The 19142-nt window shown below is 34.1% G+C and overlaps 2 protein-coding genes across 2 annotated transcripts; one reads left to right on the top strand and one right to left on the bottom strand.

Annotated features, from left to right (window-relative positions):
* The first annotated feature begins 242 nt into the window (after positions 1–242).
* LOC109540164 (nuclear pore complex protein Nup154) lies at positions 243–11742 on the top strand. Its single transcript, XM_048666658.1, has 19 exons — positions 243–796; positions 2603–2854; positions 2908–3059; positions 3120–3391; positions 3450–3698; positions 4291–4435; positions 4506–4683; positions 4744–4929; positions 4981–5297; positions 5353–5644; positions 5815–6020; positions 6085–6359; positions 8278–8425; positions 8482–8741; positions 8799–9039; positions 9101–9332; positions 9548–9671; positions 9771–9899; positions 10010–11742. The coding sequence occupies exons 1-19, from the start codon at positions 508–510 to the stop codon at positions 10134–10136; spliced, it is 4074 nt and encodes a 1357-aa protein (XP_048522615.1). The 5' UTR covers positions 243–507; the 3' UTR covers positions 10137–11742.
* A 1551-nt stretch (positions 11743–13293) lies between these two features.
* LOC109540158 (aldo-keto reductase family 1 member B1-like) lies at positions 13294–19142 on the bottom strand (the record flags this gene model as incomplete). The annotated part of the gene is given in 6 exon segments (XM_048669665.1): positions 13294–13499; positions 13657–13812; positions 13872–14071; positions 14129–14323; positions 18384–18668; positions 18951–19142. Coding segments are annotated over 6 exon segments (957 nt in total). The 3' UTR covers positions 13294–13453.

The raw sequence follows: 19142 nt of genomic DNA, 5'->3' as shown, positions 1-19142 counted from the left end.
AACGAATTAAAATTACCATTTTTAACACCCTGTTTTTTCGAAAATCTAAACTTTCGGATCACGAATTTTTTCGCCAATTTTTTAGCAAGATTTTAGATTTTTAATGAATCACCCTGTAGAACGTATCAACGATTTTCTATCTTTTAAATGTGGTGTTTCCTTCACGTGACGAGGAACAGGGAACAATTGGCAGCATCGGTAGAGATTTGTTTAATGCGTCTACTGTTTCCTAAGACACCACTGTTGGACTGTTCAAAGTCATAAACGTCAATATTCAAAAACGAGCCTCAGATTCAACCTCTATAATCTCTCTGTTTTCTGTTACCTGCTAATCTTCGACGTTTGTGCCTTTATTAATCATATTTAGTAACTCCTAGAACTAGAAAATCCCAAATTTGTGATAATTGGGCGAAGCATGAACGATTATTATACGGCAGCAAAGCAGTAAAGAAACGCCGCCAGCATTTTTAGGTTATAAAGATAATTTAAACTTCCACCAGCCTAAAAATGATAAATGCTCATTCGATAATCCACCAACGAATGGAATCGGAAATTCCCATTCAAAAAATGGAAATTGCTGCAAGAAATGTGGACAGGTCGCTTGCCATGGACTGCAGCTCCCCAAAGCTAATAGACTTGTTGAACATCAATGCACAAACCGGCTCAACAGCCAGTGGTTTGGTAGATCAGGATTACCCCTCTTTAAGCGGTTTTCCTGGAACTCTCAACAGTTTATCGCAGGTGAAAAATATTAATAACATACCGCTTCCTGGAGAAATTGTGGATCACTTCAGTCGTATCCTTTTCATCAGATCAGAAACTAAATACGGAATATATTAATAACTCCCCAAGTGGTAACTTTTGCTAAATCATACATTTATCGAAGTTTTGTATGTGTTGTTTATACATACTTACATACATGTTTATACATACTTTATTACAAAAAAATGATATGCATATAGTTACTAATGCTCGGACAGAGAAGTTGAATAATGATAATACTTAATAATAATTTTTATTTCGTTCGAAAGGCGCTATAGATCAAATACTTCTTTCTGCCCACGTATAACAATGATACACTATACCCCTTGCAGCATACAGCTATCAACTAAGACTTTTAATAACAGCCACAAAAGAACAGACATTTTCTTATAATCTCGTCTTAGCTTTCTATTACTACAATTTGAAGACGGCAATAAAACTGTCCTTATAATAAAATTTAGATTTATTATGTTGAAGATGCTAATAATTTAACTAGATTATGGCCAATAAACCCTAATAAGTTTTGATACAAATATGCATTTATTTATAACTAATTTGAACAAATTCTCACATTTTGTGCCAATTTATTTGGTCTATACTGTCTGATACATGGTCCAATTTTGTTATCTTTAAATTTGCAACATGTATTTGCATATTGTATTATATGTTTCGTGGTAGCATCAAAAAATGCATAATATGCAATATTCTTTTGTATATATACAATAATGGATTCTTTGCACAACACACTTAACAAACCATTTGCATGTTTCTGAAATATTAGGCTAAAGAGGCCGTCTACACGCTGCATAAACAAATCGTTGGCGTAAAAAAGGCTTAAAGATTGCGCAAACTGAAAAATTTGCCTTGAGTGAAATCTATTCTAACAGAAAATCGCTTGAAGGTGCAACATTGGCTTGAGCGTCTAAACGATGTTCAAGCCTGGTTAACTGGTTAATATTATTGTTGTATTCCAAATATTATCAAACTTTTCATTGATTCAAGTAGCTGTTTGGATTCTCCAAATTTCATTTTATTTTCTACATATTTCACTAGTAATTAGTAACTAAGTTGCGGCAACACTGGTACCCAAGAGCAAGGGTGATCCATCTTAATCTTAATGAGAACAGAAACGTGGGTTTCTGGAATAATTGTACTTAGGGCTTGGAAATAACGGCGGCAAATTTTTAATATTTGTAACTTATCCCTGTTGGACTAAAAAAGAAGTACAGCTAAACGGTGTCTGGTTTTCGATATTTACCGTTATAGTTCGCCGCATCAAGTGGAAATACTATTCGTACATTTAAATAGCTTGTATAATATTGAAAAATGCAATTTTAATTTAAAAATATTTTTTTATATTATTTACTTATGTTGCAAAATGTTGCAAGCGATTTTCGTTTAAGCCCTTTCAAAGATTGTAATGAAATTATAGTAACGCACTGTAATTATTAGTTCATCATCGTTCCTTATATATACACTCTTTTTGAATGCATTTTAAAGCTCCCTATAAAAATAATCAAGTAAAAATAAAATAAACGGTTAACTGAGTTGTGTGATGGTGGTTGTTTAATTCCTTGGCAAAAGCGAACTTGCTCTTAAAACCATTCTATTATCTTTAATAATTTTTTACTTAGGGCGAGTCTAACTGTTGGTCCAAGATAAGAAAAACGTATTTTCATTTCAAATGTTATTAGTTTTGTCCTATAGTTTCGTTTTATATCCGTACGTGCTTTGCTAGCTCAGATGTGTTGTTTCATTTAAAATGTATTATTTCGTTAAATATATTTTTAAACGTATGTTTGGAAATATTTCCCAGACCGTTTTCCTTAATAAAATTTAGATGTTCAATGCCACTGCATGATGGGTTTATTTCCGGAAATCAATCGTGCATGGCTAACGGTGGACAGTGATATATACATATGGACGTATGAAGAAAACACTGATCTGGCCTATTTCGATGGAATAAACGAAACAATTCTATGCGTGGGACTTGTGAAACCGAAACCGGGAGTTTTTCATGCTTTTATCAAATACTTGCTAGTGCTAACTACTGCTGTGGATATTATAGTATTGGGAGTTACATTTACCGAAGGTAATAATAGTATTTGAATAATAAAATCAGAAATTTGATAAGTGGGATTGCAGCAAATCATGGAGAAGCTGAAATTCATTTAATTCCTGATCCAGTTTTTACCCTTCCAACTGATGGGAACACAGTTACTACCATTGCCACCACTCACAGCGGCCGTTTGTTTTTTGGTACTAAGGAGGGCTCTTTATTTGAGATAGCTTATCAGGTAATATAAAGTTGTACGAACCACACTTTTATTGATAGTTTATTCGGGATTTTATTGTAGGCTCATAGTGGATGGTTTGGTAAACGTTGTAAAATCGTAAATCTCTCCACAAGTGTCTTATCATTCCTTGTGCCGTCCTTTCTGAATGCAGCTTTAAGTGAGGAAGACAGTATAGTTCAAATAGCTATAGACAATAGCCGGAACATTTTGTTCACTTTAACGGAAAAAGGATCCATAGAAGTATGTGACTTGGGCGTAAAAGGCACTGGTTTTTCTAGAATCACCAAAGTGTCTCAGAATACCCTAGTTAGCCAAGCAATGAATACCGTCAAGTAAATATTTTGAAAAGATTTTAACTTTATTAGATTAATAAGTTTTGACCTTCTTTAGAACTCTGGATAGCCAAAATTTCCGACCTGTTATTAGCATTTCGCCAGTAGAATCATACGAGTCTGGAAACTTAAATCTAGTTGCTATTACACAAACAGGCGTTAGATTCTACTTATCTGTTGTCGGATTGTCCAATCAGCAACCGAACCAAAGGCCATATACTTTGACTCTAGTACATGTTCGCTTGCCGCCTGGTTATTCTGCTAATGTTACAGTTAGGCCTAGAAGTGTTCATATGGCTCATTACAGGTAAGTCACAAACTTACGTTACGTACTATTCGTTGACCTTAGTTTGTTCCATGCAATTGCATACATACAGGGTAGTTCCTTACATGTGTAAAAACATCAGTTTTTATTGTTTACCGTTTAATATTTGATTGGAATCTAAGCAGTTTGATGTTAAAAAGGAAATTTCCTTACTGTTTAAAAGGAAAACATGAATTTGTGTGTTAAACTTTTCTAGTTAGATCTATGAATAAAAGTATATGCCTTCCATGATTTTTAAAATTCTGTCCAGGAACGCAATCAAAATTGGTCCGTGTCAAAATATTCGTTCGTAAATTTTAAGGCACACACAGGGCGTAGTGCAATGTGAAATTAGATGCAGCAATCAAAAATAAAATTTCAATGGTGTTATTTGGAAAAGTAGAGATGAAAATATAGTTATATTTACGAATATTTTGTTGGTGATTGACGCATATCGTGCCCTCTGCATTGTTTAAGAAAGTTTATTTCTTATAGCAGTTATTTAAAGCGCTTTATGGATTACTAACTTGATGCAAGGAAGAACAAAAATGTGCTGATTGAGTATTTTTGGATTGTAATTTTACCATTTTTTTAGAGATCGTAATTTAGTTTTAATCTCCAATGTAAAAGACAAAGATGTCTTATGGTGTATGAGTTCAGATCTATTCCCATTTAGTTCCAGCTTAATGGAAGCATATAATACAATTAGTTTGGATGGTCCAGCTTTAGCACTAGCTGAGGTAAAATGTTTGTCTATTGCTGACAATGTCGCATGAAGAACTCGCCTATTAAACCATATTATGTTCTTAGGTTCGTCATGATAACTATCTTCACTTAAGCTCTGAGTTCCAAGAGGAACCTCCTTTAATGGTACGTCAACATTTTGAGGCACCAAAGAAATATGTAGTTTTAACATCGCATAGTGTTCAAATATTTGTTAAGCAAAGGCCAGTAGATCTTTTAAGACAGATATTAAAGGAGAGTCACGGTAATTTTTGTAATGAGTTAAACGAAAAAACAATGAATTATTCTGTCTTTAATTCGTTAGGTCAAGATACCGCAGCTTTAAAATCATTTTTTACTATGCAAAAAGAAACTCAAGCCTGTGCCACTAGTTTAATACTGGCTTCATTGGAGAGCCAAGAAAACATCCCAGTTGCCGAACTTGCTACTAGAGCATTTTTTATGTTTGGTGGTGAACCGCAAGTCGCTCCGTTAAATCAAACCAACATTTGTAAGCATTTTGTTTCCGGTGTGTATTTACTTTTTTAAGTTTTATTTTCAGTTTCAGGCACCTCCATATTCTCTCCAAACATAATTTCTACTCCAGCTCCACAACATCCTTCCAATGCATTTTCACCTCATTCTTCCGTAGTTTCAACTCAACAAGACGGTTATTCGAATCTTACTTATCAACCGGCTGGAGGTATCCAAACAAGTTTTTCTCAACCAATAAGGCAACAAACTGCAATAGATCTCAGCAATTTTGTGAATTACTCTGCCAAGCACAATGGTTTATACCTATACCTTGGCAGAATTCTAAGACCTCTATGGAATAAAAGATGTGTAGAGAGAATTTGCACCGATGGAAAAAATATTATGGTAAATTTCAATGTATGCATGTAGATAGGCATCGGAATATAAGTCGTATTTTTAGAATACTAGCTCTATTGCTGTCGAAGATTGTCTGCAAATTCAGAGCAATTTGAATGCTTTGCATAATTTCCTTAAGTTGAACACTCAGTTGTCTTCAGCTGTAACTACTACGCATCAAGCTGCTCTATACAGTTCTCCTGCGCTGAATTTTACCGTTGCAAATCCCACCCAACAAGACGCTCAATTAGAAGAGAAACAGTCTCTGGATGCGCTTAAAACATTTGTGTGCCACTGCTGCCAAATTGTTGGATTGTGGAGAATTTTGTGTGATCATCAGTTGCATAACTTAGTCGGTAAGTAAAATAAATAGTTATTAACCAAAAATATGGTTTATAATATTGGTGACGATAATAATGACATTATGAAAATACTATTTTCAAACTTTCCAGAAATTTATCAACTTGGATTGTGATACATCAGTACTATATTTTGTATAGTAACAACTTAAAATTTGTGTTTTTAGGAGCGTTACCTGAAAATCAGCAACAGATTCTTCAAAACACCACCTTCAAAGAACTGTTCCTTTATAGACGGGACATTTGTAACATTTTGATAAATACTTTAGTGGATAGTTATTTAGGAGACAACGCATCTGTAGATTCAATTAGTAATAAATTAATGGAAGTTTGTCCACATTTGTATAGACCGGAAGACGCAGCATTTTCGAAGGTAAAATGTTAAAACCATTCACCTGGTTTATTCAGTTTTCATGCCTATGGCTTGATGGTTCTAGGCTAATGAGCTTCTAAAAACCACCAGAGCCGTACAAAACATGGACGAAAAGGAAGTGATGTTAACTTCAGCATTACAACTGTGCAAAAATATTGCTCCCAACGTCAATCTACCGGAAATTTGCAAGCAATTCGTTTCTCTAAAAGCATACAAAGCGGTTATTGAGCTTTGCTCCCATTGTGGTAGGAAGATAGATCCTGACAAGGTAGCTGAGAACTATTTCAACAGTAACGAAACAACCGGTGATCAAGATGGTACGAATATGTATCAGAGGCGGTAAGAATCGAGCAACTTATTTATTTATTAAGAACTGGGACTTGTAGCGGATTTTGGGGATCAATCTGATCTGAGTGTGTGAGTGAGCTTTATATTTTGAAAATATTTATAGGAGAAATCAAGTTAAGCATGGATTTAAAAATAAAAGCAAATCCAAAAAATCGATTAAAATTTGGTTTAAAATTGTTATTATTATGGAAATTTTTTCTCTTGTTTTTGAACATGAAATATTACTATGCTCTACTGTAAATTTGTTGTAACTATTTTGGAAAAAAAATAAGGTGAGAACAGAGCTTCACCCTCTTTCAGGTGTTTTGATTTTGAAACCGTCTAAAAGGCACCTACATTCGGTTGATCGAATGCAATCAAAATGTATGGTATCTTAATAATATGCGAAGGCGAAAGAAATTCCGTAACATAATTTTGTTGTTAGTATCTCGATGTGTCGAAACGAGAAAGATTTTTCATTCAATCTGGGTCAGTAGGTGATGATCGATCTAGTAATATGTCTAACTCTTATTTACAATATTGCGAAATTTACTATTTTATCAGGCTAAATAGTTGTACTGTTTATACAGGGTGACTCACAACCTTATGTACACAGAGCGCATGGGCGTGTAGAGGACCACAAAACAAGTCGAGTTTCTATTTAAGTTTTTTCTCAGACCCATGGTTAACGAGATACATGGTGTTAAAGTTGTTAAAAAATATTGGTATTTTCTTTTTCTGGGGCCTTTTTCTTTTGGACGTAATCTACTGTTGCTTACCTACGGGTAAGGGGTCTACCCTTACCCGTAGGTAAGCCAACTGGTTGCGAAAATCTACAGGGTGTTTTTTTTTCTAAGAGCATATCACCCGAACTTTTTTGTGGTACGTCCCTGACTTCGTCCGAACAATTTGTTGAATTTGTTGTTCAATTTAAGAATTTTTAATTTCTTGTAGTTTTTTTGTATCTGCCTTCGTTTTCGCGATATTTGCACAAACATAAGTCCTCGTAGGGTTTCTGAGTGATTTTCTTTGAATTTTCTTATAATCTTTTTTGTGTCCTTGTTTTTACTTTAATTTACAATAATTGAAGTTTATCGGCTGTAAGCCAATCCAAATAAAAATTCACAAAAATATAACGAATATGCTCCCGCTCCGTTTTCTCTTAAGCATAAATGAACCCTTTGCGGATAATTAATGTCAGCTTTATCCAATAATTGAATGCCATTTTTTTAAAGGTACAATTATTACTGATACCATTCCATACATTTTCTATACAGGGTGGTTCTTAACTAATGTCCAAAAATTCACTGACATTGCTTAGGCAAAAATATTGCATTTCAGGCAAATTTGTCTTATCCGAAAGTTAATAGATTCCGAGATACAGATTGCCAAAGTGTAAATAAAAATGTTGTTTTTTATGAATATGTAGATTTTTAACCAGTTTTACTAGTAACACAAACATTTGTTTTTGGGGGTTTTTTATATCGGCAAATTCCAATTTCCTATTGGTTCGCTTGTAGTTCTAGTAGTCCAGCAATAGTCTGGAGCCATTTAAGACGTCAGGAGTAAAAGGGTCCGTCTTCTGAGCTTTCCGTTCAACATTATGAAACGTTTGTCGATTTGAAAATTTTCTTCGGTACTTCACCACACTTCTTCGGTAGTTACTCTCACAAAACCCCAATACTAATAGCATATCAACTCGCTCATTGAATGCAAATTTTCCAGCCATTTTTAAGAAAAACAACTTGGTTTTACGAAAAACATCTGTATCTCGTTAACCATGGGCCTGAGAAAAAAACTTAAATGGCAACTGGACTTGGTTTGAGGTATTCTACACGCCCCTACTTTGTGTTCACACGGTTGTGAATCATCCTGTATATCACTACACTTTAATTTAAATCATTTTTTTTTACATTTAAACACATTTCAGAATGGAAATATATCGGGAAATTGTTGGTATGTTAGAAGCAATTTACAACGAACAAGACCCGGTACCCATTGCAAAACAAGTGTCGGACTACGCCGATAAAAAGTCAATTATATTAGATGGAATGGAAAGTACAAGACTTAATTGGACCGTAAATAATTTTCAATGGAAGTAGAAGTAATCATATTTAATTGTATATTTTTTAAGATACAGCAAGTAATTGATGAAATCCTGGCTTACGATGATGAACTGATGCATGTAGCCTTATACGATTGGATGGCAACCAAACAGATGACAAGCGACCTAATTAAAATAAACAAACCCTCTCTGGAGCATTATCTAAAACGATGTTCACTTCAGAATCCTGAAAATATTTCTATTATGGATTTGATGTGGAAGTTTTATGAGAGCAATAATAATCATGCTGCTGCAGCGAAGATCTTAAATAGCCTCGCTTCACAGACTGGGTAGACACTTCCACTATTTCAGACATTTTCAAAATTTAACTTATTTTTTACTTCTAGTACCAGTTTAACATTGAGGGAACGACTGACTTACTTAGCGCGGGCGATCATGTGCATGAGAAGTGACAAGAGTGGCTATGCCCCATATCTAGGAGTATTTCTCAGGGATCTGGAAGACAAAATGGAAGTTGCTCGTGTTCAAGAGCAAATTTTAGAAGAAATAAGCAATTTAAGTGGCCAAGTTCCAAATGCTGACGAAGCCGTGGCTGCATTAAATAGTGGACTTTACGAAATATCTCAGGTAGAGCATAAACATTAATAAACAAGTTTTAAATTAATAAAGTAAATACTATTGTTTTCAGCTCTACGAAAACTTTGCCGATCCTTTCAACTTGCTCGAATGTCAATTAGCTATCATCGACTGTGCTGGTTATACCGACGATGACAATTTGATTAAATCCATCTGGCAACAAATTTTGGCCGATGAGCTGAGAAAGTCATCTGGAAGCGGAGATGACCGCATGTCTCAATTAATGAGCAAAGTCAAAGGATTAGCCAAGCGATATGCGAATTCTAATAACTGCTTCCCACTGAGTAAGTTTGAAAATATACGGGGCAATTCAAAATTGGCAGAATATCTCTGGATGTCTGGAAATACTTACGGAATAAAAAATACATATTTTATAATCTATATTTTGATGTACATATTTACTCTCTTTGATAGGTAAATATTGACTCTTTGTTAGATTCGTAGCTTTTGATTAATTAGTATTAAACAATACTTTTTAAATAATCGCTATTGTATTCAGGCTATCTAGTAGGGGAATTGGAAATGGTCAACGCGAAACTGAAAACATCGAATAAACTAGCAGTACCAAATTGTCTAAAGTTTGCAGATATTCCACTTGAAAAAGTGATTCAAGTTTACAGCCAGTAAGTGATTTCTAACTCTTGGGTTGAGATTTTCCAGTTAGTAATGATATAATTTTAAAAAGTATTTGCCCGGTAATATTAATAAATCACTATTTTCAGTTTACTCACTATTTCCATTAATCTGGATTTCTGGCAAAGTGAGGATAATGAATTCCACTTGTATAAAGTAATAACTGCATTAGTAACATCGTTCATTTATGATTACGACTCGTATGGGGCTAACGAAAAGTAAGTGTTATTTAACGTACTACATGAACTGAAAGCAGTCTTTCTTGAAAATGTTTGCATATAGCAATTGAAGATTTATTTTACCCCAAATTAAAATTACTTTCTTTTAGGAGAAAACTGAAGGCAATGTTCCAAGACACAATAGCAACATTATTATCTAATCTATATAGTAAAGCTAATAGCGATATGCTGGTCGATGATATTAGAAGTATTCAAGCTAGACTATCGAGGCTCTAAAAATGTATACGGGTTATTATTTTTTTAACATTTTAAACTGATATTTTTGCAAATGTTCGGAATCGAATAATATGTTCAAGTTGTTAATAGTTGGTGTCATTTTAATTTCAAATTATACATTAATGTTCATTTTGTATATCTGTTCAGTCAGTTAATTCTGTTTAGCTTATTTGTTATTGCATAAATACTATGAGTGAAGCGGTTTTATTTGCTTTGATATAACTTTTTAGTAAAGAATGTTTACACTGCCAAAAAGTTTCCAAACATGTATTTAAATATATGCCTAATTTGGTTTGTATTAATTATCTCTATATATCCTTTTTTCTTTTGGAAACTTTTTAGTTTGAAGTTAGTAAATTCTTGAAATACCTTTAACATAGTTCAATTAAATCGAGTATAAGACACATAACGTTGGTCCACATTTTGTACTATTTTTAACTATGCATATGCAAATGAAATAAAATTGCGAACAATTTTTCATTTCATTTACGTTTCACTCTAATACTCGGTTTAATTTTCTTGATAAATTAATATTAATTATACTACATAAATATAATAATAATATGAGATGTCAAATAAAGGGAATTTTAAATTAGGAGAATGTGTACCTTTTAAATAAATTGTGTAAGTCGCAGTCTATAATTTGGATTAATCCACAAAAAAATTTTCAAAGTAATAATTATGAAGTATTTAAAGCAAAGGACTCGAGATCATACCACATTTTACTGCTTTAGGTTTTTAAATCGTTTTATTAAAAAAAAAACAATTATATTTCAATCACTCACAGTAATTTATCTATATGTGACATAACTTATACATTTATGTATATCGAAAGCAAAATCGATCTCTTTTAAACACTCATTAATATAGTTTTTAGTAGGCATGGGTAACACTGTGTTGAGTTAGCCTTTTGAATTGTTGCCAATCTGTGCGCTAATGAGTTATAACTCACTGCGCCGCACTTTGATTTTGATTGATTGATTAAAGCTTAAAGAGACAAAAATTAAAGATTGCCACATTAGTAGCTTAGTTATAGTGTGAATTTAGTTCCTATTCAGCTCTTGGTTACTTAACATGAAATTTTCCAACTTGAAATAAAAGGCAAAATTTGAATATGATTGTAGCGTAGATTCCCCCTCCATTCGAGGGCGCCTCTGTCTCCTCTTGTGGAGAGCGGGAATCACGACCTTGTCCCTGCATGACAAGGTGATGGATGCGCACAATAAAACTAAGATTTAAACAAAAAAATTAGTTCGGCGCGTAGGGATGCCAGGTACTTGTTTTGGGTAGTACCCCCCTGCTTGCGCGCGATTCTGCGCTCAATGTGAACTACCAATAATAAAAGAAAACAAAACAAACAACAAAACCACACCGAACAAACAGAACTGCAACCAACTACAATTAATAATATATAAAATAAACTAAAATTACGGGAATCTATGGCTCGAGTACCTGTGGCGCGCACAATTGTCCCACGTACTGCGGCGGGCAAATAGTCTGGTCTCCGGGCGCGCACAATAGTCTCGCGGTGGGTTCACCGGTTTTCCGGGGGATCAAGGAGCAAGGATGCTCCGGAAAAAACTGGATTTCCTTGGAATCCAGCACTMAMAAAAAARAACAAAATGGCGTGGCGTCGGTAGCCTTCTTTTTGGCGTACCCTAGACYGTCTTCGTACGCGTTTCCTTCGGGACTGGTTTACAGGACTGACCGTACGATCCCTTTTTCCCGACCGCACCCCCGCACCACCCTCTAACCCGAACGCACTGACCGCCACCGCGCACCATTAGTTTAAGGGTGAATGCGAGGGGTGTTTATGGCGGAAAAAAGGAATAACAAAAAATAACTTTACTTTGCGGCACGTCAATGATGCACAAGATTAAGTCAAAATATCAGTATCAAGTAAAGTTTTCCATTCGAAGTGACTTTTTCAAGGATTAATGATTAGACAATGGAGGATGGGGCGCCAGCTTGCAGAAAGCTGGTAAGAATTATTTCTAATCTGTAAATTTTTTAACTTGATTTGAGTTTCTATATTTCTCTCTCTTTGCTTTACTGATTTCAGATAAGTTTGGCATTGGAAAGATTTCCTGGTGTACTAAACACATTTTCTTTCTTTCCAGGTGGCACTACGCCGCTTTCAATATTATTTTATTGAAACATGACGTCGCATTTGTCGACGTTGCTCAAGAAGCATTTGAGCTTGCTTTTGATACAGATTTTGCTTTTATATCATTGCATAGAGAATTGGTCATTCGATTCAGTTATAACAACGTGCGCTAGTAAATGTTGGTAGATTTATCACACGAAGTTTGAATATCGGACATTTAAGTGCACGTTCCGAAATTTCATTTAAAAACACTTTTATTATGTCAATCGTTCAAGTTAGTACTGGCTTTACTTTGGAAGTTGGATTTTTGTTATTGAAGAGTCTGCAGTTGCGTAAATGCGTTCATTTTCAATTCAATATTTACGAAGCACGAAAAATTCAGGATTTTATGTGATTTGAATTAATTTTTGTAGGTTTGAAGAAATTTTGACGACATTTTAACTTCTCTTTTTTACTGAACGCACAAGTCTAAACTTGTAGAGTATTTTTCGTTTCTGAGTCTTTGATATAACTCATCCCGTCTCAATGTGCCGCACTTTAAATGACGCTTACCTTTTAACCCAGAGGCGGGTAAAAGCTTTAAGCAATTTTAACACCTAACAGTAAAAAAAGTCACTACATTTCTAAGGAGCAACATTTTGCCAAATGAATGACTGAAACGCAACTGCACCGGTGAGTTACTGTGCCGGTGTGTTGGGTTGGCGCATCAAGCCATATCGGCTTCAGTGCGTCAACTCCTGAAAATGCAATCAGTTACCCATGCCTATTTTTGAGAGAGACCGTAGAGCATCAAGCATAGAATAACTAAAATAGGGAATAAAATAATTATTTTATTTTCTCTATGGCATCAAGTAGTTGTTTATAACCGGCGAAGATGCGAGCGAAACGTCAGATACAATACTATTGAACTTTCGATTCCGATTTGTTGTTTTGCCAACCCAATATTTTTGCATATTTTCAGTTATAGTTTTAAGGCAAATAATTTCTGAAATATGTTGGTTAAATTGATGTACAAAACGGAATGTTCGACATGAAATAAAAACCAGTAAGTCTATGCAGTAGTCTTTAGTTGTTTGGTAGAATTACACATACAGTTAAATGCAATAGATAGAACAATTGAAAAAAAATGTAATCTATATTAGAAGGCAGTTGTAACACAAAGATAACGCTCCATTGTGATCTCGAGGGGTAGGTTTTGTAAAGATGCTTCTTACCACTCATCGTTTTCAAATGGATGGTTAGGATGCCCAGCGCCCCTAAAAAATGCGGTTTAAATTAGCAGTGCGTTTTATTAGTATTTATTATATTAGTGCGTATAACATTAATAATCCTTTCAGATTTAGAAGGAATGTTCAGGCGCCACTTATTGGGGATAGTTTCGTAAAAATTAAATTCCAGCTTCTGAATACTTACTCTGAATGTTGGCAAACTCTTCCATTGCAATCAAATGTATCTAAAACAGCAACATCAGCCGGATTCAGCTGGAAATCCCAAATGTCAAGATTTTCTGCTATCCTAGATTTGGTGACTGACTTTGGAATTGGAACCACACCAAGTTGGTGCAAATATCTGAAACACCAAATTAAAATAAATTTATAGTTTTTCATTTACTTATCCGATTTGCGCACCTCAAAATTATTTGAGCTGGGGTTTTCTTGTACTTTTCAGCCAAAGCTAAGATTTTTGGTTCCTTCACTAGGATCGGGTCGCCAGGTTTAGCCCACGGCCTGTCTGGTGATCCCAAAGGACTGTAAGCAGTGATGACGATGTCCAGCGACTTACAAAATGCAGTAAGTTTCTTTTGGTTTAAGTAGGGGTGGCATTCAACCTAAACACGATGTAATTGCAATAAGAAATAGTGAGCTAATAAATCTAAAATGCTTACTTGATTAGTTACTGGTTTGATCGTGGCGCTCTTAAGTAGTCTTTCCAGTTGTCTTTTGTTAAAGTTGGAGACGCCAATGGATTTAGTTAGGCCCTTCTTCTGAAGTTCTTCGAAAGCTTTCCATGTGTCTACATAGTCAATGTCACCGTATAAAGTTTTTCCATCCGGTCCACGGGGAGTGTATTCTTCTCCTTGCTGAAAACGACAGAAAACAACAATTAAAAATGCAAGTTCATTAAGTAAAACTATAAAGTAACATTTTAAAGCTGAGTGTGGAATCTGGATATAGAAATTTCAGCTTTCTGATCTTCAATTAAGACACCTTAAGAGAATTCTTTAAGATGATTTGAATTTGGTCATTAGTTTGGGTTCATTTTGCGCATAAAAGCGGACAATTGTTATGAAATTGTTGGAGCAAATATAATTAATTTTTTTAAGCTGTCAAAAATTTACATTTACAATTTCTTTTATCAACGAGTTATTTTAATAAATTGTCCAATTTAGGACAAATATATACCGTTTCGTTGTTGTTTGTTGCCATTTTAAAGGTCGCTTCATAATAAAGAATTCTTAGTCCTATTAGCAAAATACTGTTGTAATCGTATTTTACAATATTCTCTTGATGGCAATTCCTTATTTCAGAAAGTTTTGCAAAGAGAGAAAAGCATAATAATCGCTTGTGCTAAGTCTGGACTATATGGTGGGTGCATAAAATAATTCGTAACCAAGCTCGAAGACTTCCTGACAAATCACTACAGACAGTACCTTTAACTCTAAAATCATCTAAACGAAAACGACGGAAAAATTCGCATAATTGTGTGTTACAGTACCCGGGCCTTAAAGACCATTCATAATTTGAACCGCCTGGCGTGCAAATTTTCTTTAATCAAAGAAAAACTATAAAGTATACTAAATCTTCTTCAATTTATATCTATATCTTCTTGAACACCTTGTAAGTCACAACTGAATGGACCTAACAAAAAAAGTAAACATAATTTTTGTGATGCCAAATGCCACTCCAAGTACAAATCTTAAATTATTTTTTAGAAAATAACGATATCGATTACTAAAGCGATCTACTGAAGAAATAATGGATTTCTTTTTTCCAACCTGATTTTAAGCTTGATAAACTTCATTTACGATCATACCAAAGCTACATATCTTTGGAAAGTCTACTTTCAAGATCATAATAATACCTCATTAAAAGTAAATGGCCTTTGACTATAAATATATGTATTTAACACATTGGCTTTAGAAGTGCTTTAAGGCTTACTTACTCACAAAGTAGATAATCTTAGAGTACATGGATAGTGTGTAAAACGCATAAATTATACACACGTTGAAAAACTGCGGGCAGTTCATTAAGCGTTTAAAGCAAATTTAAATTAAACATAAAGTTCATACTCCTAATAAACTTGCTACTTTGAAAGAAAATCATGTCTGTATTGAACTGCAGTAGAGCTTCATTGTAGACAAAATTCTTGGGCAAGAACGATAATTTTATATCTGCTATAAGGTCACAGTATGATTGCATGTTGAGTGATATCAATTACGGCTATGACAAAACTCCTCATTGAATTTCTTCGTGTGCTTCTACCGTCTGGGTTCGCTTATACAGGGTGTCCCGTAAGCACATGGTCAAAAGGTTACTGCTATATTATTTGCATCAAAAGAAGACGATCTGACCTAACTTATTATTATTAACAAAAAATGTCTAACTCCTCTACTATGGATGGTCAAAGTTTATCTTTTTTGAAATATCGGGAGAATGGTACGATGTATTTTGGTGAAACTTGCTGTGAATTTGTTCTTATGTAAGACTCATATTTTGATGAAACAATCGAGTGGACACACATGGACAAGTGGTGAATTCTTGAGTGTCGTGGTACAAAAACTACCAGAACTTGTTATTTAGTGGAGGAAATCAACTTATTTTTTTTTTGTTGATGCGCTTATTATTTATTCACAATTTTGTGCTCTTTGTAAAATTACTGGCAGCATCCACTTGCAGCATTCATAGTTTTTGCGAAAAAAAAAAATTCTACAAACATTAACTGTGACATTAACTGCAAATATCATGATGCATGGCATAAATTAATTGTCAATCAATCTCACAAATTTGTTTCGAATTACATTTTTTAATGAAGAAGTGACCGACATGGTCAAAGTATTAGGGTTTTGCGAAGACAACTTGCGTGAAGGCGTACACGTTTACGCGCCGCATATTTCCAGTTAATGTCTAACCATTGTTAAGTGGCAAGAAAACAGACATATTTTTTGCGCAAAAACTGTGAATGCTACAAGATTTTACAAAAAGCACAAAATTGTGAATTAATGATTAGTGCATCAACAACAAAAAATAGCTGATTCCATCCACCAAATAAAAAGTTCTGAAAGTTTTTGTACCGCGACACTCAAGAATTCACCACTTCACTCACACACATAAACGGCTGAACTCGATTGTTTCAACAAAACATGAGTCTTTCATAAAAACAAATTCACTTTTTTGAAGAACTTTGATCATAGCAGAGGAGTCAGATATTTTTTGTTAAGAAAAGTTAGGTCAGATCGTCTTCTTTTGATCCAAATAATATAGCAGTGCCCTTTTGATCATGTGCTTACGGGACACCCTGTATAATTTGAAAATTTTCCAACTTTTTAAGTGTTGAGTAAATTGCTCCGTAATTTTGAATAGATACTGAAATAGTTCAAATAAATTTCATATCAGTACTACACGGGAATAAACAAATATCTTGAAAGATAAGAATTCTTAAATACAGCAAATAAATCTGAGTACATACTAGAATGATAATTTGTAGAATCTCTATTAAATAATACACTTGAAATACTTTCTAATTGCAAACATTTTAACATTCTACGAACGTAATCGTGTTTTATTCACTTGGCGCAAATATGAAGTAACGCAGCACATGCCTACTTTGAGTTCCAATAGAATGTTACCCTTTTATAAACCAGATTGTTATTTTGGAAAACTTTTGTTAATAGCAAACAAGATCGTACACTAAAGTTCTCGGATTCGGGGTTATCGGGGCCTTATCGAAGTAAAATGAATTTAACATGTGATGCCCTGTATATTTTCCGATATTTGAAATCTTCTTAAAATGTTCGTTACAGCAAATTATAGTATTGAGGGTGATTCAAAATTGGCCCCATTCATTTTAAGGCTACACAGGGGCTTACTTGAGAACGGGCAAATGTTTTAAAAAAATTTTCTTTGGCAAACTAAATATTAGAATAACTCAAAATTACAAATAAAACTTTGTGAAACTTGCTTCCACTTAGTAAACATTGTCATTTGGAAGGATGATGATTTTAGATAGCGTTAGGGCGAATTTGTGGTAGTTTAAATGCGTACGATGCAACATGCATAAAGTTTACTATGCATAAGGAATAAAGAGACTAACTAGGTGAAAATTTTCACAAGAGAGACGCGCGATAGCTACGGTGTTAATGTTTACTTGAGGCAAATTGATGCAATGGTAAAAATTGATGCTGAAGACAGTACTCATTAGCAACCTGCATGCATAAGATATAGATTGCTATTAGTGAATTATGTCCAATATAAGAGTTTTCGATTTATATTATAATATTTTATTTAGCACACCCAGTGTAACATACTATTTTAAATTACTTTGCTCCCGGAAAGTGGTCAAATGGCGATCATGTACGAACAATTTCTTGAAATATCCAATCTTTTGAAATATTGCGCTAAATAATATTATATGTCATTCATAATTAGTGTGATTAATTATCTCCATTATATAATCACAACTGTTTACATACAGCTTCTGATATTCTACGTTTCAAGGTTCATATCATAAGTGATATTTTATACATGATTATACTCTAATAGAAAGGGTAGATTAGCATTGAAGAATTCACGACTATTTTACATGCTGATGTAAAACGTACTTCGCTCTTGCTTTTATCTAAACCAAATATTATATAAAATATGTGAAAAAGTAGACAATCGTGTACAGTGAGGACCAGTTTATTTAAAAACTAGAATTTGTTTTTTGGAGAAACGCTAGGAATTAACGAATTTTATTTTTTGTGGCGGTTTTAATGATTGGAAATTTATTAATCCAGAGTAAACCAAACATTATTAGCGTATTTTTTCCAAATAAAAATAAATATTTTATACATGATTTTCAAATCCTGCATAGAGTTCTGAGTTTAACATTGATCATATGTGTAAGTTAATAGGGTACCTACTTTCCACATTTAACTTTACCTTGAAGGCAGTGGGCCAATGGATCAGATACAGGTCCAAATAGTCTAGTTTCAAGTACCCCAAACTCCTCCTAATGGTAGGTTCTACCAAGTCTGGTCTCATTAAGTTGCACCACAGTTTGCTGGTAACGAAAAGCTCTTCTCTCTTCACAACTCCCTCATCAATTTTGGCTTTGATTCCAGCTCCAACCTCCTCCTCATTGAGGTAGTATAACGCACAGTCAATGTGGCGGTATCCTGCATCGATGGCGTCTTTTACGGCTTGGGCTACCTCGCCGGGTTTCGACTGAAGTTAATTAAATGAGCCTAGTTTAATATGTTTTTTTTAAAGACTAGTGAAGATTTAACAGATTTAAAAAAATGTGTTGTGGTTAATTAGTGACCGTGATGATAATCAGTAAAAAATATGCGATACTACAAAAGTACGCCTTGCAATATCAATAGTGTGTCGGTCAATTGATGGAGTCCTAGTTATTTAGATGGGTTTAGATTCATATTTTAAATTTTATTCGAATTCAAACATTTGAGATGATTTAGTTTAAATTCGAATTAGAAACATGAGTCTTACCTTCCATGTGCCCAATCCTAATGCAGGCAAGAGTTTGCCATTATTTAAGACAACATTGGGTACCTTTGGCGCCATCTTTGGAACTATGTTACTTAAGTTACTTATCCTACGATGCTAACCGTTCGACGTTAAGTAAAATACTATCTAGTTCTATCTACGTAATATCCATGTGCGAGACGTTTTTATCGAATT

This window comes from Dendroctonus ponderosae, unplaced genomic scaffold, assembly GCF_020466585.1.
Source record: "Dendroctonus ponderosae isolate FM_Combo_2020 unplaced genomic scaffold, Dpon_F_20191213v2 Dpon_F_20191213_1, whole genome shotgun sequence".
In the NCBI taxonomy this organism is placed as follows: Eukaryota; Metazoa; Arthropoda; class Insecta; order Coleoptera; family Curculionidae; genus Dendroctonus; species Dendroctonus ponderosae.
The sequence above is the reverse complement of the archived record's forward strand: the minus strand, read 5'-3'. Positions and strand labels throughout refer to the sequence as shown.